This window comes from Pinus tabuliformis, chromosome 9, assembly GCF_031772625.1.
Source record: "Pinus tabuliformis cultivar Carrire ecotype Pingquan chromosome 9, CPIR1, whole genome shotgun sequence".
Taxonomy (NCBI): Eukaryota; Viridiplantae; Streptophyta; class Pinopsida; order Pinales; family Pinaceae; genus Pinus; species Pinus tabuliformis.
The window spans coordinates 1,319,026,223-1,319,048,842 of record NC_142307.1 but is presented as its reverse complement, the minus strand read 5'-3'; the positions used below and the strand labels follow the sequence as shown (position 1 = coordinate 1,319,048,842).

General features: G+C 40.4%; 1 protein-coding gene across 4 annotated transcripts in view; it reads right to left on the bottom strand.

Moving 5' to 3' along the window:
- Positions 1–22,620, bottom strand: part of LOC149153387 (mitogen-activated protein kinase kinase kinase YODA-like) — a 294,318-nt gene that overhangs the window by 209,905 nt on the left and 61,793 nt on the right. For 3 of the 4 annotated variants that reach the window (XR_016263137.1, XR_016263135.1, XM_089441563.1), the window contains exons 3-6: positions 20,352–21,355; positions 19,435–20,169; positions 19,031–19,118; positions 18,835–18,897 (exon numbers count right to left, since the gene is read on the bottom strand). Coding sequence is in view for 1 of the 4 variants with exons in the window: in XM_089441563.1 (XP_089297689.1) it covers positions 18,835–18,897; positions 19,031–19,118; positions 19,435–20,169; positions 20,352–20,932 (1,467 nt within the window). In the remaining 3 variants the exon portion in view is untranslated. The remainder of the gene's footprint in view (positions 1–18,834; positions 18,898–19,030; positions 19,119–19,434; positions 20,170–20,351; positions 21,356–22,620) is intronic. The other variant, XR_016263136.1, reaches the window with a different exon arrangement.

Below are 22,620 nucleotides of genomic sequence, written 5' to 3'. Positions count from 1 at the left end.
TGTATTGACATTTGATTTAGAAGTATGCTCTAGGTATAGAATACTCTAGTTGGTTTTAAATAAATCTCTAGAGTTTATTATCCTTGTTTATTGCTAAATCTATATGGAACTAATTTTTTATTGAAGTTTTGTAGACAGAACATCTTGTTGGGATCACAGAATCAAGTATGAGGGGAAGTCTTTGGAGAGACCAACCCACTCTTGATACATTCTTAAAGAAGCTCTCATTTGTTCTTTGAACCTTCATAGTCTTATCTTACAAAGTGGTTTTGCAAGGGTTTTGGCACATAGCTTGTACACAAGCCTGAGCACTTCTAAATTTAAATCTCTTTTAAAAAACATTGTACTTCATTTTTTTCATTTGATATCGAAGAACTTGAAGATGGCTAAGCAAAGAGGAGTTTACTCTCACTCTTTAGTTTAGCCTTTTGTAAATTACAATTGTACATATACATTTTATCTTGTTGATTTTTTCACTAATACTTAACTTATTTTGCAGTGATTGTTTGGATTGTTTGCTAACTCTTGTGTGGCAGATTTTGAAGAGCAACCTCCTGCAATATCTAACAAGTGTCTGCAGGACCTTTGGCAAATGTTGGGGGTTCGATTTTCAAGGATGTCGTGAGCCCTTTTGAGGCTTATTTTGGCCAAGTCAAGTTCACTAGAGGGCTGCCCATTTTCCTTTCTAAGCTGTGAGCATTTGGAGGAAACTCACACCTTGTTTCCCTTGCATAAGTTTTGTGAGATCTTGTCACTACTTTCCCAAGAAAGAAGGTCTAGCATCCAAGTTTCAAGCAATTATTGTGAGGACTCTCCTTGAAGTTTAGTTGAGAACTTTGAAGGGCCCTCTTCTCGTTGTAATATTAATAAAAGATCTAATTTGCTTGTGGGAGCATGGGATTTCTCCCATGGTATCTTGTCTCCCCATTTAGAGGGAGGCTTCTGTTGGGTGGATTGGCATTTGCATGGTTTAAACTTTCACACTTCATTCACTTGCATGCATGCTTTAATTGGGAATTAACACAACCTCACTATCACATTTCATTTTTAAGTTAAAGTTTGTTACAATTTCATTTGAGCTTTGCATTTTCTATCTCATTGTTGCTTGGAGCTACAAGCTTACACTTTAGCTTGGGCAATTCATCCTTTACATGCAAGCATTTTATATTCTTAACAAACTTTGATTCATTACCATTTACCTTGGTAAATTGTTCCATGAGCACTTGAATACAAGGTTCATTTTATGCTACATTGTTACCTTGAATATTGGAGCAACTTATTGTCATCATTGTCTATTTGAAACAAATTTTACTTTCAAGTCAATTACTCGTATCATTTTAATTCATTGATGAGACACATGCAACACTTGTAAGCTAATTTTATTCCTCCAATTCAAGTTATAATTGCAACTTATGTTGAACACTATTTCGTTTTCAAGCATTGCAAATCAATATCTTTGAAGCATTCGCATGTAGTGTTATTTCAATTTGGGGAATTAACACAATTTGCATTTCATCTAAGCATTTTAGTATAGGAAGGCCTCAAGCCTCATTAAAATTTTACTTCCAACATAAGTTGGTTGAAGTAGACATTTTAGGGATCCTCTACTCTTCTATTGACTCCTCACTGTGAGATCCATATCTTTAGGCAAGGGTGAAGTTTGAAGATTGAAGAGTTGAACTGTAATCTTGTTGTAGAGATAATAAAATTAACCAAGAGCACTTTCCATTACATTTACTTTACTTGTCTCTCGATGGTTTGAGTTTCCATATGCAAAGTCTATTCCAAAAGCAAGTATTGTAATCCTTTCAAACAAGTGCTTTCTTTTCATGCTTCAAGTCTAATTTCATATTGATGTCTTGGTTTAACACTTCCTTTCTTTTACATTTCCAAGTTAATTACTAATATTTGGGTTTTGGGAAGATATGTTTCACATGTTTTGATTTATAAAGAGTATTATCTCAAAAAAAATTTGTATCTTACATATCTTGTGCTAACAATTTTTGTTTACATTTTAGGGTTACTATGCTTTCTCTTTTGAGAGCATTGCATTTTACTTTGAGCAAATATATCTTTAAACTGTTGAGCAAATTCCTTATAAGGCACTAGTTTTATGGTTTTTGTCATATTAATAATTGACAACGTTATTTCAAGTTGCTCACTTCATATTTTCTCATAAATCCTTAAAAGTAATCCATTTGCACTATAACACTCTCCTAGAAACTCACATCTTTTAACTTAACTTTTCATCAGGGACCACCCCCCTTAGCTAACCTAGGAGATAGCTCAAACGGAGAGAGTCGGGATTAGTGTGACAGCCCCTTCTCTGAATTCCCTACCACCAACCACACCTTGTGGGGTTGAAGGCTTTTCTCACTAACTTATAGGTAGGTGTAGGTGGCAGGGTCAACAGGAGCCATTACTAAAAATGAAATTCCTTGCTCATGAAACCCATGAAACAAGCATTACAAAAATAATTTTATTTTTCTTTACATTAATTACATAAAATCACATTTACATATGTCATTATGAAGACCGAACCTAGTTACACATTTCAACATGCCCTCTTAACTAGGGAGGTATTCATAATGGTACTTGGTCATTCTCAATCTGAAGAATTTCTCATAAGAAGAGTCCGAATGGTAACCCATCTGTATAGCATCATATCAGCCAGCATTGTCACATAGCAAGGCCTTGATTAACACATCTATCTCTCCACGAGATCTGAGCACAATGCTGGCGAGACCAATGATGTATATACACCCTCATCAGTGTCTCTTGCAGAACATACCCCACTCGGGTTCTCAAGGTGTGTTCCACCAAGACTATTCTTATCTTGGATTCCCAATCCTCAAAGAATATCGGTTATCTACGACTACTCTTATCTTGGATGCCCTAACTCATCCTCAAAGAGCATCGGATGCCAAATGTTACCCAATCCTTCATTCTGTCTTCCCAGGTGAAGACAAGAATGATGTGTCTATCTCTCCCTCTTAATTAGGGAGGACATATCTATTCCAACAAAGGAATGTACTCATTCCTACAGAAGGAATGTACCTAAGCTCCCTCTTAGCTTAGGAATTTCGCTTCCAAGTTTCTTCCAAATAAGAAACTTGTTTCCAAGCTCCCTCTTAATTAGGGACCTACAACGGCTCCTCAAGTGGAGATGATGGGACAATCAACTGCTTGAAGAACTCCTCCTCGTGATGTCATGAACTTCTTTTCGTTATCCAAGAGTCTTCATGTTTGGGACTTCTTCATAGGGCACCGACCATCCATCACTTTCATTCACAATTCAGTCATATCATCATCGAAAACTAATCCATCAGTCCATATCTGGACTTCCTTCATGCCATGCTGCTTTCTCCATGCCATGTTTCCTTAAGGATCTTTCATCCTACAATATGTGCATCGATGGTGGAAGACATCCATAGATCTTCCCTCAGAAACCCTGCATAAACCCATCCAGATATTTGTTCAAAAATAAAGGAATGAACATTAAAATCAACATTACCTTTCTGATGGGCTTTTATCCTGACATCTTCTAGTTTGCATCAGCATCCTGCATACATATCGACACATCTCCCAAAGATATATATTGTCAAGGGTCTCTTTCTTTTTCAAACTCCATCAGAGTCTTCATATCTTTCATGGAGATATCCTAGTTAAATCTTCTTCGTCTTTGGATATTGATTGCCTTTTTCCATGGTTGCATATCCCATGATCTCTTCCTACCTTTCTTCACACATTTCATTCCCAAGAGCTTCCAATCAAAGTTCCTCAATTGTAGTCAACCACCTCATACTTCATATGAGGACATATTATGTTGATTTCATCTAGTGAATATGTGACCCATGCATTCCTGCATCACTTCAAGGGAGGAGATCCTTTCTTGATCTGAAAATGGGGTTACTTAGGCTTCTTGTCTAACTTACAAGTACCTCTCCCACTTCCAAAACTTATTTAATCCCAAGTCTTTATGATTAACCAATGTGGAACTAAATATGTGCTTGAAAAATAAGGTGGATGCTTATGACTGTTTTAGAACTATTTAGGTGCTTTTAATATTCTGTTGTTATGCTGATACAACATATGTATAACAGTGAACAATGCAGCAATAAAACAAAGCACACAGAACAACAATTTAATTAGGAGTTCACCCAAAACTCTTGGGCTACGTCTCCATGAGCTCTAGTCAACTCAACTAGGCTCTTTGGGATTATGGAAAAGTCCTTTTACAAGCTCTTGGCTCAACTCCACTGTTTTACACAGAAACAATGGGTTTAGACACCATTTTATCCCTGGCTCTTAAAGCTCTCAACTTTCTGGCTCTCGGCTCTGGCTCTAGCTCTGGCTCTTGGCTCTTGCTCTTGGCTCTGGCTCTGGCTCTTCGGCTCTAGCTCTGGCTCTTCGGCTCTGGCTTCTTTGGCTCTCTGCAACCTTCAGCTCTCTGGCTTTTCACTTGAACTTCAAGTGACCCCAAAGGCTCCCTCAGCTGCTCTGCGTAGTAGCTTTTCACTCTCTCTCTGCTCTCTGCCTTCAGCTTGCAATTGCTTCTCCCTTCTCAATTGAGCTCTCTCTGTCTCCTTTGAGGCATTTTCTAGGCTTTTCAGCTTCCCTGGCCATTTCTCTGCATATCACCTTCCCTCTGCGACTCTGCGGCTTTTCCGCTCCCCGTCAGTTAGATCGGCCACCTGGCTTTGCAGCTCTGCAGCTATAGAATGCATCATTGCCTGTAGAAAGCCTGCTTGCAGCGTGGCATGATGATTAGGAGCTGTTACAAAGGGATCGTGGTCGTTTCTCTAGCAAAAACCCGAAAATTGGGAAAATCCCATTACACAGAGAATTTCCGAAAAATACATTATCAGGCGTGATTTCCGGACCTAAAAATCCATTAAATCACCCCTATAACCCTATCGGGTCTGCCATTAGGCGTTATATCGCTATCGTAGGTCCGCTCGGTCGTGGGTTCCTTTGCATTTGTAAAAATGCATTAGAACACCGAAATCCCAACAAAATGGCTTTATGGCGGACTTCAAATAATATCCAGTTGTCTTTATAAACCCTTTCGAGTCCGGTCGCATCACATCGGCGCATTCCCTTTGTATTGTCACGATGCGATTTTGCAATGCGACATGTCGCAATCGCATATCACAAGTTCCGGGGTCTTTCCACATGGCACGGCCTATGCCGACGTCGATATCGGCGATCGCAATATCGCTCGGCCCGGGGTCCCGCCTTTGCCTCATGGAATTGCTGATTGCGGTCCGCCGATATCGGCGATCGCAATATCGCTCGGCCCAGGGTCCTGCCTTTGCCTCATGGAATTGCTGATTGCGGTCCGCCGATATCGGCGATCGCAATATCCCTCGGCCTGGTCCTTTCCTTATGTTATATGCCTATGCCCGCCTCCGACTCGATATGTCGAGGATCGGCAATCGGGGGTGCTTCCCCTTTCCGCTTAAGTCCGCTTTGGACCTGCTCCGATTGCGATTTTCTTCATAAAGCCTTTTAGGCCATTTTTTTGAGGATTTGCTTCTTTTTCCAAAGAACAAAGGCATCTTCTTTCTGTGATAACTTTTGCATCCTAAGTCCATTTTTGCCCATTCAAGTTGCAGCAAATTCAGGACGAGACGATCTCTGCAATGGGGCTATTTCCAAGAACTTCCTTGGACTTTCATTTTTCCTCTGTGAGGAACACTTAGACTTAGGAGTCTATCCAAAATCCATTTTGGACCATTTCTTTTGATCATGCTCTTAAGATAAAGCATTGGTTCATGACATCTGCAACCATATGACATGACTTCCACAATATCAAATGTAAGCACACATACCTCAATTTTTCTTTGGGTCATTCAGACTTCCTGCAGTAGCTTCCTTGATTGAAAGAGCTTCAATCCCTCGATTTGCTTCATATTTATGTCATCATACCATAATCCCATGAATTCCACAAGTACGGAATTCTTGATGAAACACTTGCTTCCCATTATGATCGGTGAACCTTTCAATGAAGATCCCATCAAAGAATCTTGAGGATCTAAAGTATCCCCATTAACAGATGTTTCCTTTTGAAAGATGTATGATGAACCTTGTACTAGATGACCTTCCCACTTATGTTTCCAATGAGATTCCCAAGAGCTATATCCTTGACTTCCATAGATTCTAACCATCTTTCATGCTTCTCTATGATGATGTCCCAAGCTCTTGCTTTCAATGCTTCTATGATGCCATGATGCATCCCATTATTTTACTTAGTTAATCATGGTAGCCATATCTTACAATAGAAGACTTAGGAACTTGAAAAGAACTTAGGTGAGGAAGACTATCTCAATCATAATAGAGATCTCTTACTTCCTCATTCTTGGATTTCTCCTTTTCAACTTCCTCCACTTCTTCGGTGAGATGTGCTTCTTCTCTTCCTCTTTTGTTATTGTCCTTCTTGGTCTTAGGACAATCTCTTTTGTAGTGCCCATATTCTTGACACCCATAGCATTGAATCTTAGACATGTCCCTTTTCTTTTTACGAGAACCAGACTTTTCAAGTTTTCCCTTTCTTCTTGTCATTGTACCATAAGCTTGGCTTTGCTCACCTGCTCCCGCATCAGATTTGGCCTTTAGTCTAGATTCTTCAATCTTGCACAATGACCATAGATCCTGGAATGGAGTAGCTTCTTTCTTCCAATAAATACTTGAAGTAAAGTTACCCCACTCCTTTGGTAGTGCATTTAATACAATTGTAGTCATTTCTCTATCAGACATGACTTCTCCCAGATCTTGTAGTTGATCTCGGATTTCAGATATCCTCATAAAGTATGAGGTTATTCCATCTTCCCTTGACATATTCAGCTTGTAGAGTTCTTGCCTTAATGAGATGACTTCTCCAGCAGTGCTTACGGAATACAACTCTACTAGTTTGTCATAGATTTCTTTTGAAGTTTCGAGTTTGGATACATATGGGATGAGGGGATCCTTGATAGATTCTATGAGAATCCTTTGAGCCCTAACTTCCCCTTTCATATACTTTGCAAGAGCTTGAGCATCTTCCTTTCCTGGTTTAGTGATAGATCCTTTGACATGTTCCATAACCTCATTTTCAATGAGATTCAAATCTGTCCTTTTCTTCCATGCAAGATAGTTTGAAGCCCCAACCAATTTGTTGCTTTCCTTGCAAAAAAGATATTTTGACAAATTCAGATGTGGGCATAAATATACTTACTTGATAGGATGCTCCTTCTTCTTGCTGCTTTTTTGATGTTGATGATGATATATAGAATAGAAAACTTCTCCTTGATGAAGATATTTTTCTTCAATAATGATCCTTGATCCCACAGAGAGGGAGATCCCTTAGGATCCTTTAATGGTGGAGTCTTTATTGATGAAGATCAATGATGTCTTCAATGGTAGGGGTCTTGCTTGAGAGAGAGATCGCCTTAGAATCTTGATGACAACGCTTTTTGATCTAGTTTCCTTGATTCATAGGTCTCTTCAACTTGAGTAGATGTAGGGTTTTAGCCTTCTTTCCTTGATGATGATCCCAATACTTCTTTGTAGACTTCTTCTTTGTTCTAGGGTTACGATGCTTCCTTTGTAGATCTTTGCTTCAAGATGATCTTCGCTTTGATGCCTTCGAGATTTGATCCTTGAGTGTCCCTTGTTAAGATGCCCTTCCTTGACTTTGTTACCTTAGATATGATACCATGTTGAGAAATCTAGTGCATCAAGGTTAAGTGATTTCTCTTCTATTAGTAACTGCTTGTGAATTTTTTTACTTATTAGATTAGGGTCTTCTTTAACTCGTGTTATTATAATGTTATTCTTCATCAAACAGCGTCCAGTGCAATGTTGCACGAAGCGGGAGCGAAGCGGAAGCGTTTTTTGGAAGCGGAAGCGCGGAAGCGTCATTTTCCAAAAATCTAGGAAGCGAAGCGTCCGCGGAAGCGTCTGCTATATATATATATATATATATTTATATTTTTTTGCATTTATACTCAAAACAAACATCCCAAATAGCAAATTAATTGTAGAAGACATGAAAACATGCATATTTTTGCATAAATCAAGATAGATATGGCATCCATGATTCCATTGTAGTTACGAGTATGTACAACAATCATCTATATTCTAGCTATTACAAACATACATCAAATTTTTAAGCATATTATAAAACATAAAACATTTAAGCATATTATAAAACATAAAACATAGAGCATATTATGATTTATCTAGCAAGTGAGCAACTATCAACATTTGTCATGTCCAAAATTCAAATAATAATGTTTACAAAATATGTCACTTGGTCACCGCCAAGACAAAAAAGGTTCAAAATTAAAATTCACAAGCCTACAAGTCTAATGAGTAATCTATGACAAAAAGTAGTAGACTGTGAATATATCTACTAATCTCTCCTCCTTCCACCACAAACAGAATGTGTCGGCGGGCGGGGGCCTCCACGTGGTGGCAATGAAGAAGATGGTGCCGGTGGAAGTTGTGGAAGTGGCACTGAAACTGATGAAGAAGAACCCCCTGCTGTTGGTGTTGAACCATGGAACCTAGGAATCAAGGGACCAGATGGGGGTGGGGGTGGGGGTGTCATATCAACACGATCATCATCATCCTGTAATCGCTCAAAAAATTCATGCAAAAAAAAAAACACTAGTTAACAAAAAAATTAAAAACATGAATTAGAGAAATGCTTTATAAGGAAAAATTAGAAAATTCATACCACAATGAATGGACATACCTTGATAAGAGCATCCTCTAATTACTCTAATCGCAACACTCCATCCTCCAAATTGGGCTCCTCTGGATTCTTGTCCCAAATCAACATGTCTTTATTAGACTTTGCATCTTCACAGTAATGGGACAACAATCGCAAGTTGTAATGAACATAAACCAAGCTCTCTGCCCGGTCTAAACTCAACCTGTTCCTTTTAACACTGTGGATGAAAGAATAAGAGCTCCAACACCTCTCTGCAAAAGAAGTGTTTACCACCTGTGATAGCACCCGCAATGCCAAAGCCTGTAGAAGTGGAGTACCCCCTCCATGCATGTTCCACCACTCGAGAGAAGAAAAAGTCTCTCGATCTTTAATTGCATGCATGCTCCCAAATGGACCAGTGTTAAGCGTATAGTTGCTCACCTGTCTCCGTACCAATGCAGCGTCCTCCTCATCAGGGATTAATTTACTCAATGCAGCCATATATTTTTGGTGAACCTCTTGATCTTGGTGTGGTTTTCTCCTGCTTCCCCCCCAAGTGCTGGTGTTGAAAGCCATGATGGATGATAGTATTTAGGTGTCAAAACATATGCTAATGCATGCAATGGAACATTTAGCATTTCCCATCGGTTTTGCACCTCTACACGAATATAATTGTACAAGGTGGTATCTCTAGGCTCAGCAATGTCTTTAATCTGCCCCAACATGCTATCCATTTGCTCATACACCTCCCCAATTACTGGTCGATCTGAATCTGCAAACTTGATCATGTAATAAATTGGTTTGGTGAATTGCAAAACATATTTAACCTGTGACCAAAAGTAACTGTCAAGAACAGTGTCCTTGACTTCATTAGCACCATCTCTGTCAGTGTTAATTTCATCCCATGTTTCAGCACACACCAGATTAGTTAAAGCTTGTCTCACCTTCACTAGCCGCCTAAAGGTGAGGTAATAACTAGCAAATCTTGTCTTTGCAATTTTAAGCAACTGCAACTTGGAGTAAGTGCCATAGAAGTAGTTTACCCTTGTATGCCCTGTGATGAATTTAGTGAGCTGCTTCCCTCTCCTGTAAAGCTCAGTAATCCACCCACATTCTTTGTGCTTCACAATATCATGCATCAAAAGGTTCAATGTGTGAACCAGGCACCCAAACCAAAAGATGTGTGGATGAGTACGCTCAATAATTTTTCCTGCTGCCTTACAATTTGCTGCATTATCTGTGATCACTTGAACCACATTATTCGGACCAACATCTTTGATTGATTTCAATAGGAGATCTGCAATGTTTTGTGCAGATGCAGTGATGGAGGAGTCATGACATGTAATAAATACTGCACCACTAGAAGAAACACCAAGAACATTTATCAAATGTTCGTTTCTAATATTTGTCCACCCATCTGATACAATGGATACCCCAGAATCTACCCACTCATTTGTAAAACGTGTCAAAGCTCTTTGAACCTTAGCTTTTTCTCTTTCTAATAACACTGTTCTAGCTTTCTCATAGTTGGGGGCCTTGTATCCTTTTGGGGCTTCATTGATGGCCTTTACCATTTCATGCCAATAGGGAGAGCGAAGCACATTGAATGGTACACCGCAAGCACAAAGAAAACGGACTATCTTTCCATCCACATCATCCCTCCCAGCAACATTAAGGAAATCCCCTATTGTTCTTCTACCTCCAGAGCTTGCAGAAGTACCATGAGGAGATGAGCAGCTACCAAATTTAGAGGTTGCACTTGATTCAGAATGAGTTCTTTGTTTCTTGTTTTTTTGTTGTGCAGCCATCTCTATTTGGATGTATTTTCTTCTTTCTTCAGTTGAAATGTTTGGGCAAATTTGTACCCCCACAGGACCCTTTTTTTCATCACTGTCCATCACCCCACAAAGATGTCTCCTCAAACGGGTATATGAACCACAATATGGTTTTCCTTCATGACAACCATGAGGGCACACAAATTTGTAAGATCCACCACCCTTTCCCCCATCAAGTTTGGTCACATAGTTCCACAAGGGTGTTGATGTAGCTTTCCCATCTTGTGTTTCAGTGTCCTCTTCAGGTTCATCCCCTTCCTCTTCAAACCCTTCCTCCTCATCATACATTGGGTCACTCATATTGGGACCACTGTCCTCTTGTGTTTCATCTCTTCTATTTCTATTCCCCCTTGCCATCATTAAAACCAAGAGTGGAATGATACATAGAAGCCAAAAGAACACCATCTTGGAATATGGATATAGGTGGTGGAGAACCTGTAAGTAAAGGAGCAAGTAGAAACAATGGGAAAGAGTAGGAGAGGAAGAAGAAAAATACAAAAAAATTGTCAAAAAAATAAGGGAGTTTGGGGTTTGAACTTACCTCTTTAGCTCTTGTAGATGAAGTCCTCCAAGCTCTTGCTCCAAGCTCCTCCTCCTTCTCCTAGCTCCTCCTCCTTCACTCCTCCAAGCTCTCCTCTCTTCTCCTCTCCTTTCCTCTCTTCTCTTCTCCTCTCCTCTCTTCTCTTCTCCAACTCTCATAAACTCAAAGTGAGAAAATGAGGAATGAATGGGGGCTTTATTCTTTTCATTCCTCACCTTAACCTCACTCTAACCTCACCCTAACCCACCCTCTTAATGCTAAGTTAACATAACTTAAAAAAAAAAATTAAAAAAAAAATGTTTTTCCCCTACACGCAGCCTGCTTGCCCGAAGCGTACGGAAGCGTGCGTGAAGCGTGCGCTTCCTGGCCCGAAGCGCTGCGCTTCTGAGGCCCGAAGCGCCGTACGAAGCGCGCTTCGGAGGCATGGAAGCGGCGCTTCCGTCCGGCGCTTCGAAAATTCCAGGAATCGGCTAAAAAACAGGAAGCGCCGCTTCCGAATTTGGAAGCGCCGCTTCGGGCCACGCTTCCTAGGCGCTTCTGTACGAGACGCGCTTCGGGGCTTGGATCCGCCGGGGGGGGCGCTTCGTGCAACACTGGTCCAGTGCATAAACCATAAAGAGACGAGACACAGAATATAGGCTATCAACCAGGGCCAAAAACCTCTCCTTCTTGAGAGGAAATCCCAAAAAAATCTTCTTCTTATAGATATTCCAATTGACGAATACCAAGACCAAGACCCTTGACCTATTTTCCACTCCAAAACCAAGACTCAAGTTCCCTAGATGAGATCCCTAGACAACGATAGTCAATCTTCTGCTCCTTCCCTTTTCTCGATTCCTCTTCCACTTTGACCTTCTTCTGCTTCAAAACTTTGGCCTCCTTGAATTAGGCCTACAATCCCAATTCAGAAACCCTAGCTCATGTACAAGACCTTATATTATGCCTTAACTCTCTTTGCTTTGGATAGGGTCTTCCTCTAGCTTGACTCGACTTCCTTCTAGTCTTGACCTTCTTCCAACTCGGCTACCCAAGATGACTGATATTCTTCTCGGTTCCTTCTGCTGTAACTGATCTCTTGCTACCTCACACGAGTAGAGTAAATTAACCTAAAAACAGACCTGAAATGAGCTCAGTTTATACCTCCCTTCCTTCGCTTGATAACAGACTTCCTTTAGTAAACTTCGCACCAAAAATCTTTGCCTAAAAAGATGTCGTGTTGCCCTATAAATAGTTGTTTCCCCATCAAAATAAGCCGACTTGACAACAAGCTGGGCCGACGTGTCATTTGGAGAAGTATTGTTATTCTTCTTGAAGCCGACTTGAAGGGAGGTGCTTGTGCTTGTCTTGGAGGGTTATTTGACACTTTCATTAACTCTTATACAAATGTAACATGCCCAAGAAGGGTCCTTCATACATGACATTGACTCTCTTTGACTTTATGACCAATCCTAAGGGCTCACAATGGGAGCCATTACTAAAAATAAAATTTCTTGCTCATGAAACCCATGAGACAAGCATTACAAAAATAATTTTATTTTTCTTTGCATTAATTACATAAAATCACAATTACATATGTCATTTATGAAGACCAAACCTAGTTACACTTTTCAACATCCCATTCATCTGCAGCCCCATCACCTACTGCATCATGTCCATCATGAGCTGCGCTTGCCTCAACACCCGCTGGTTGGTCCTCAACAGCTCTTCCAAAATCTGGTTTTGGCTCACCTGCCTAGGTTGCTCGTCGTCTCCCTAATTGTCCATACGGCCTCTGAGATGGTCCACCTCAATGTCTGAAAACAGGTCTACTTCCCCTTCTCTACCTCGGCCCCTGCCTTTGCCTCTACGTCAAGACACTGCTCCTGTAAATGGCCTCGTCATCACCTGCTCTCAAGCCCATAGCTGGCCAAGAACATGCTCTGATACCACTGTAATATTCCTAATGGAAAATTTACAGTGATAGCAAAAACATGCAACACAATTCAAAACAAAAATTTTACACCACACATCAGGAAACCAGAAATGCTCCAAACACGCCAAAATGGGCCAATTTTATTATATAAATCTGCTAGAGTACAATATGAAATAGAAAGAGTGCACCTGGGCTTGCACAAGGCAAGCTACAAGCCTTAGGTGGATGCTCTATCAATGCCCAACTGCTGCAAGAGCTTCCCCTACGAAAATCTGCGTTGGCCCTGTTGGAAATATTGAGAGGGCGGTCAATCAGTGTTTCTTTTCAATTGTTATTTTTACCAGTTAGATCACTTATACTTAGAGCACAAAAATTAACAATAGAAGTAAACGCTTTTATTAATATAATCTTTATAATGAATCTAGTACAATATGGGTAGGGCTCCAACCCTTTTGAAGACACCCAAGCTCTAATCTGGGATGTGCCAAGCACCTACTTAGACTTTAGTGAGGCTCCAACCTCTAGGACTTCGACCCTATCTTATCCAAGGCACCAACCTTGAGTTTAGGAGCACCAACTCCAAAGACACCAATCCTCGATCTTCCAAGCTCCAACCTGTATTTGCCAAGCACCAACTTGGACTTCCAAGGCTCCAACCTTGTCAATTTTGAGGCACCGACCTCAAGGGCTCCAACCCTATATCTGTTTCAGGCTCCAACCTGGTTTCTTGAGGACTCCGATCCTCTAGGGCTCCAACCCTATCCTCCAAGGCACCAACCTTGTCTTTTCGAGGCTCCAACCTCTTGGGCTCCAACCCTTGCTTTACTTTGTCAAGATATATTTAGTTGTACTTCACGGCTCCCAATGTCTTCTTCACCGAGCCCTGTCAATCGTCAGCAATCCCTTCACTTAATCGTCACGTCATATCATCAATGACAACCTTGTCTCATAGAAGGTGTCACCACTGCTCTTCATTATACCCAAGCAAAGATCTCTCCAAGTCACCTCATGATGACCTTAGTGATGCATCATGGTCTTCAATGTTATCTTCAAGATTACTTTACCAAAATGTCTTCAATAGTGACTCCAAGGTCAGTCAAGGCAACTCAACAAGAAGGCTCCAATCTGAGATCTTCTTTAAGATCACTCCACAACGATTGTATTCCTTCAATAAGATTCTTCACTGTACATGTTCAAAAACACGGTGGTTGACTGTACAATGTAGGTCTCCAACATTAGTCTTCAGTGCAGCTATATCTTAGAGTATTAATGCTGCAATCAAGGAGGTTACTAATCTGCTGTACACCAACAATACACCATAGTCTTGTTATACCACAGGGAGATCACCAACTTCGTGCCACTGTCTTACCCTCTATCTAAGCCATTGTCTGCACCTTAATTCAAGGTCCTAATAATACCTCTGTCCGACTGTCTGAGCCTCTGTATACACCTCTGTCCGAGCCTCTGTATACACCTCTGTCCGAGCTACTGTACTATCACAGTCCAAGATAAACAGTGATCCAAGCCTCTGTGTATGCTGCTGCAGAGGTCAGAGTCCAAAATTTCAGGAGTAAAGGCACTGTCCGAAGTTTCAGGTTGTTGTCCACTGTTCCACAGATCCAAGACTTAGTCCGAGCTCTTTATAGGTTGCTTTTCAAATCCAAGCAGGTGTCTCCAAATTGCATGCTTTAGTTCCAGCACACAACCTTCAAAAATATTGTACACTAGGCTCCATGGATCTGCATCCTAACAGTGGATTTGACTCCTCAAATGACTGTACATGGGACTTCAACAAACTGCCTTTACCGAGTCCCCTTTACACCATTAAAGTGGCTACAAAACACTCTATCCAAACCCTCCTTAACATATCACTTCAGCACTCAATTTCAGATTAGAAGGCTCCACGTAATGCTGCAATCCAACTTCTGTTCAGGTTCTAGCCTCCTGACTGTGTTTTCACCATGCTGAAATATTGTTCCCAAGATGTTTTAACCCAACAGAAATCTTTTTAGCCCAAAACAGTGAACTTCCTTGCCTCCTCGGCCTCCTAAACTGTTCTGTCCTCTTCTGTGTTTTATCTCTGAAATTTTTCACCGAAATTGATGGCAAAAGAATGAGCTCTGAAACCTTATAAATAGTGGTTTTCGTACAGCAAAATGAAAGGACACGTCCTTGTTTGGAGGCCGACTTGTGTAGGCTGCTCAGGTCGGCTCCATGTCCAGATTTAATAATTTAACTTCAAAAATTCATAACTTTCAAACTGCTTGGAGTTTCGGGTTGTGTAATAGCTCATTGGAAAGGCAAAATTATGCTCTTCAAGATGGTGAAGGTCTCATGGTGAGATTCTGCCTCTAAGGAGGTGAAAAATAATTTTTAATGTGACTGGTCATTATTTAGTGCAGAAATATAGGACAGCAACATTTTTCATGGATGAGCTTACTTTTGTTTGGTTTCTTCATCAAGGCTCCTAGGCTTATAAATGTCATCATGTCCTCAAGATAGTGACGTGTCATCAATCATATGCAGCATGTAGTCTTTCATCATCATCGTATAGTCTTCCATTATCAAGATCATTGGAGGTAAGGACATCTAAGGTTATGGCTTCATAAGATCATCAAGACCATCAAAGGTAAGGACATTCATCACATAGGTCATCAAGAGCTCCTAGATCATCAAGGTACACTTGGCACTTCTTCATTAGTGACTTGGCATCTTCATCAATCACATTGTAGCATCTCAAGAATATTGCCATCCCGGCTACTGCCATATTGACATCAATGACAACCTAGATTAACAAGCCCTTGTAATTATGCATTGTTAGCTGTGTTGAGACCCCTGTTTGACCCCTCCAAACTGCCCAAAATATTCTGCTAAATTATGTTTGGAATCCTTGTCAAAAACCCAGAAAGGGTTTACTCTAGTTTTGACGCTCCAAAATTGACCCCAAAATACTTGGCCCTCCTCCACAAGCAGAAAATCAAAACTGTAGCAGATGTTGAGTTTGTTGCACCACAAATGCCTGGAAAAATTCTCCACAATCCACTCCAATCCAACCCCAACAAATCCCAGCTCCTAAAACCCCTTCACAAGCCACCCCACAAAATGCCTCAACAAAGACTGCACAGTCCTTGGGCAGGATGATGCAAGCCCACCTCCAGAAATTCGACTCGCTGATGTGTGATGATTTCTGCCCCTGCAAATCTTCCTCCTTTGCCTGGAAATCGATCAGAAAATGCTCTGGCAACACTACAGCTCCAAACTCCAGCTCTTCACTCCTACAATCACTGCGTGGCTCCCAGAACTGCATCCCAGCTGACCCAGAATTCGTACCACCTGCATGATCGTCTCTCCAACTCCAAAAGCTGATGTAATAGCCTTCCTAGGGTGGCACTCAAATTCCACTGAAGAAAGGATGAGCCTCCTCCTTGGGAAACTCTTGTGCTGAACAGCACTATGTGACTTTGCTAAACAGCTAGAGCAACAATCGATTATCAAATTATCAAAAGCCCCAAATGATGTTGCTTCCCTTCTATTTATAATTTGTTACTCCCTTCCTTCATGTGGGCCCCCACACTAGGCAAATCGAACTCCCTCCTTAGCCATACGATTTTCCCCAACTAGGGAGTGCGTATTTCTTGGAAAAGTGGCCCCCACATTCCACTAAGTGATTAATTTTGGCCCCCTTGTCCTAAGTGCTTTTCCCTCCAAACTGTCTTAGGCCCAAAATTGACAAAAATGACAAAATTTGAAATCTTCTTAACAAAATTATTTAGGAAGGGACATTACATCTTGCCAAAGAGGGGACGCAAAGCCAGAGAAGGGAAAAGACAGTGAGTTCGAAGACAGATTTTCCAGTTCTGGAGAGGCAAGAGAGGAGGCCAAATTATTTCTCCAGGAAGCAGCGCAGGGCCTACACAGTTGCTTCAGTGAGCAGTTGATTTAGCTAGAGTGGAGGTCGTTTCTGGTTCCAGAGGTTGGGATGATTTTCTAGTAAGAAGAAGTGACGCTTCCTCAGTAAGCAGCAGGCAAGACGGCTTGATTAGCATCAGCTCTGAGCTGAGCGTGTGAGGGTTTGTGTAGAGGTGACGCAGGGCCTGCGCAAAGGGTTTGGACGGCTTGCTTTTCAGAGGTCAGTTAGAGCCGGGATTGCTTGGAGACGCGGGTAAATTCCCTCAGGTGATTTTGCCAGTATTTCTCTCAGGTTGGATAGCCGGTTGGGCATCCAAAATTACTGTACTCAGAATTCACTGCTTCATAATAATAAAAACCATCAGCTGCTGCACCAGTTTTCCCGCATTAGGTTTTTCCGAGGACATTTGTCCAAAAATAATTGTGTCAATTTTTATGTGTGTGTGCTAGCAATTCTTAGTTCTTATTTTTGCTTCCGCAGTATATTTGGTGAAGAAATTGCAGTGTGAATATTTCGTTATTTTTCCGTTAACAAAATAAACTGCATAATTAATTTACCAGTTAGAAAAATATTTTCAATTGCTGCATTTCAAGAATTTTTCACATGGTTTAATCCACGTTTTTAAAATTTTATGTTTTTTATCACTAATTCATCATTCTACATGTTTTTGTTGACATATATGCATCAAAATATATAAAAATATATATTATAAAAATCACTCCCAACCTGGAAGCTTTTGAGAATGTTGCTCCCCGCTCCCACTCCCAAGTAGCCTTGAATTAGCCAAAAAGTAGTGAATAAACCTCTATAAACCACTGCCTCTGTTCTTGGCTCCCTTGGCTTCCATCTCCAGTTCGTGATGGAAGAAAAAAAAAATGCCTTGAGCTATTGCATAGGACAGAGCGTCATCCAACAGAATGAACATCTACACCAGTTTATACTCAGAAAGAAGTTAATGAGTCAAATAAAAATGTGGCGTTACGTAACTTCACATTGCTGTCTGCATTTTGTTGTCTCAACTTGCACTGGACAACGAGTATCACTCTGGGTGAATACCTCACCAGCAAATGTAATTAAAGGGATACTAAACTGTGGGCATGTAAGTGTGCCAATATAATGCAGCAGTACCTTAAACCCACAATTGGCAACGGTATTGAAAGATATACATACATAAATACACCAACCAAAAAATAGACAAAAGAATTTCCCCCCAGAAATCCAAATGGGAAAACCAGCATTTGATGGGGATTTTATTATGCTTAGGCAATTGTTACAAAGATGAGCTACACACAGATTTCATGTATTTTTACTCACCAGAATCATTGCAGATTGCTTTGGCTCAGGGACAACCTTCGATCTTGGAGCAGGTTTCTTCCCCAAGTCCACGCTTCTGCAGCTGTTCTTTTACTTTATTTCCTCTCCAGCTCCCCGTGGTTGTTTGCTTGAATCAAACAGAATTCTCTATTCAAGAGTCACCTTGCAATGCCAACCATCAAGCGGATTTGTTTCCTCTTCATGAAGCCTTTTGGCCTTTGAACTTCAAGTTGGTTGCAATCAAATACAAATGAGAGTGGGTTTACCATTTTATAAATGCCCAACTCAAAGATAGGGTGCTTTCACCAATAGGGGTTTTGGCCCTTGGAGACCACATATACTAAATAGGAAAAAGTCAAGGCCAGCCTTAGCCAAGCCTGCAAATATAATAATGATACAATATAAGATTGGCCATGACAGAAAGTGAAGATTACACCCCTACTTTCCATTGTGATCACCTTGGAAGAATTATTTTTTCTTAATTATGGTGCTCTTATGAAATATGATGCCATTACAATAGACTACCATATCTCAGAAAGGTATTTGGTAAAAATAAATTTGCTGTACAGAATAGGAAAAAACAACATGAAAATTCTCTTATTGAAGTGATTATAACCAACATACCGTTTCACTCCCATAGTACTGCACTATGTTTTTATGACTGAGACGACTAAGCAAGGCTATTTCCTGTCAAAGGCAAGTAGAAACAATCTATCATTATTCATTGAGATAATAGTGTTAAATATAACTGAGACAACCTGCATAACCATAGTGTCATGAGAGAGAGCCTTTAATAATAATCATGTTCAAGAAATTTTACCTGTGCTAACTGCTTCACACTTTCCTTTGACTTTGGATCATCAGCAAACAGTGTAACTTCCTTCATTGCGCACATTTTTCCACTTTCACTACAAAGATGACAAAACGATTTCAAGTAGAAAAATTAACATTGATCTACAAAAGTATATCATAAAGTCAGTTTTACAGGGACTGCACATTGTCACATTAGAACAGATTGATAATATTATGCAAATCAGTCGAAAACAAATAAGGTAACCATGCATGACAAAGGAAGGTTAGGAGACCAATGATCTGAAAAAATTAAGTTGTATAGCTGAATGTATGCATGTCATAGAAATAATCAAAAATGTATACTAGAACAGCCTGCCAACATATGGTTAATATTTTTACCCAAATACACATGTAAAAATCCTAGATGCATACCTATTAAGACCAGCATAAACATGTCCAAATGTCCCCATTCCAAGCAATTTTCCCTTCTTCCAGTGAGATCCAGGACTTGGAGGATTGTCTGCCCCACCAGGACTCCGGGTTACTGTAGATGATGTGCCAGATGCTGAACAGGACATAGCATGGGGTAATGAATTAGAAATAGGCAACGGTGGTCGAGGCAAGCGGTGACAGGGGTGTTTCCCCTCTTCTGGCCAGCTAGTTGGAGATTCAGGACCTGTTCCACTAGCTGGAGGGTGCAAGGGTGTAACTGGCCCACTCTGTACTCTTGAGCTCGGACCACTTGTCATTCTTGGACTATGAATGGGAGAACATTCTGGGCTTCCTCTGCTCTGCTGCCTAAACAGTTGTCCAACCAAATCTCCGCCCATCGAATGATGGTCCGAATTGTGGCCTGAACCAGGGCTTGAACAATGGCCTGAGTCAACCCAAGCTGCCTCAGGACAGGATTTTGTTGGCCAAAAGGCACTATTGGGAGATTGCTCAAAACCATAAACCCTCATTGGACTTCTTGAAGGACTAGACATGGAACTCCCTGCTGCTCCATTAACTGGAATCTGCAGATGCGTTGAAACCTCTGTATTAAAGAATCCTCCTTTGGGTGAAGGTGAAAGATAATTATGACTGGGAAGGGGACTACCAGGCCTCAGTATATCTTGTTTTGAACTTTTCCTGCTAAGGCTGGGAGATTGCCCTGCATGCATCACACTTCAGGTGCATAGAGAAAAAATGTCAGTGCAAACATAAAATAATAGCCTGTCTCAAGTTTCTCTTAATTATCCTTTCAAGCAGTAAAGCATAATATTCTTCAGCTACAAATTCAAAAATATGGCTGGAGCTGAAGAAAGATTAGATTCATAACAATGACCAAAAGAGAAAAACAAACTTACCCAGAACCTCCATAGCCATCAGCAATCACTCTACCAGCAGGAGCTGTACCAGGATGCTTATAATTGGCATGCCTTAGCCCATTTTCCTGCTGCAAATTGGCAGGTTCATCACTACCTACAGAGCTCACACTTGAAACATATGCAGGAGATAAGCCTCCATCTATATCTGCAATATCCAACTTGCTCAACAATTGATCAGGTGAAGGAAGTGGCAAACAAGGAGATGATCTCCCAGACCTATTGTCAGAAGGTTGAAACAAACTGATCTCAGATTTGGTACAACCCAGTGTTGATGGCAGGGCAAATAGCAGAGGAAGTGGTTGCCCATGTGGCCTTTCAGAAAATCTCTGAGAACGTGATACCCAGGTAGAAGGTGAAGATGATGTGGAGTCTGCCCTAGGTCCCAAGCCATTCTCGGAAACTGTATCAAGACTGCATCGCCTAGATGCTCCTGAAGATTTGAAACTTCCCTTTTCTTCTGATGAGAATTTCAATTTTCCGAAATGCAAAGCATCAAGTAAATTATCCTTACTTCCCTTCTTTTTCACTTTAGAAGACGACTTCCTCCACCATGATGGCATATTGCTGGCCTGAAAATCTACTGAGCCAATAGTTTCTAATGCAAGTTAGACTAAAAGAACTGGGACTAATAAAGCGGTACACACCATTGAAGCTTTATATAACTGTAGATCTAAGGAGACCCTTCACGTGGTACCATCCTCAATGGAGAAGCCTCCATCCAGTCCAAAGCAAATTACATCCACAATGGAACTTGAAACCATCTTAAAAATACAAATTAATTGGATACATTGAAGTGAAATTTCCTGGAATATACCAAAATACAAGTCTTTCTTCCCTCACGGAAAGAACCAAAATGATATCATGACCTTACAAATGAAGAGCTCAAGAAGATGATGAACCAATACTGAAGTTGATCCAGTCTGTTTCCTTCCATTAAATGTAAGTTCAAGCAATCACAAAGGAGTTATGAAATATAAAGGAACCTGCATTTGACAGTTGGATATGAGAAGGTTTTATGTTCCTGAATTTGCAGCAATTCAGCTACAAACATAGAGATAATACATAAGCAAAAAAGGATTTTTACTACAGGATGAACAGAGATATAAAAGGAGTACAGCGACAGATTTTATGGCCACTATATGTGATAGAGTTAGAACATATTGCATTGTCTGAAAAAAATCATCATTTTAGCTGTGCAAGACCTACAACTAATGACAGAACAAATCATTTACAGCATAAAAAAAATGCATCAAAAGATTGTTAACATGAATGCAGCTACAAAACCTGGGGATTGTTAACCTTACCAAACAAGACATACAAAATTTCTATTGTATTGAACATCTGATCAAGTTAACACAAATGAAGCACCAGAACATACGAAATAGGGCATTCTTCTGTACTCTTCACAATGCCAAAATGTTATCATATGTAAAGTTAATAATGGAGAAGTCTAATTCTTTTATTCTTTGCCACCACAAGTGTTTCACACAAGCACGCCTATAACAGGAAAAAAGAAAAAGTAGAATGCTTGAATACACCTTATTCACTCAAGATGCCCACACAGAAGCTCCAATGTATGGAAAAAGGGTATAATCTTCTATGCTCCTCACCACTATTGAGGCCCTAGGTCTTTGGGCATTACATTGCTATTGTCATATTAATGTTGCCATTATTAGTCAATAAGGCGCTTTAATTGTAATTGTAGGCCTTCATCGTACACCTTCATCTCTTATATATACCATAGAGGCCTAGTTGTAGAAATGATCTTAACTTGTGTAATTGGTATATTGTACAAGAAGGTTGCCCAATCAAAAGGGCTTATTATCCATTAACTATCTATCTGTAATATCCCTTCCCATAAAAATCTGTTGAGTGTCTTAATTTTTGTAAATTATCGATAGGGAAAATTTTGGATACAAAATTAGGAAAAGCGGGTGGAAATTAATTAAATTAATGTTGTGTGGTAGTGGAGACCCCAAACATTAGACAAAGGGAAGATTAATCACATAGTGGGATGTGGGGACCACCCCATGATGAAATAAGCACCCCTTGATAGAGAAATTTGAATGGCTAAGGAGGGGGCTTGAATTGCTTGGTGAAGGGGCCCACGTGAAGGAAGAGAGCAGCAATTATAAATAAGAGGAAGGCAGCATCATTGAGCACTTTTGATCATTTGACATTTTACACATTGTTGCTCAAGTTGTTCAACTGAGTCACAAGTCTTGTTTAGCACCGGAGGTTTCCAAAG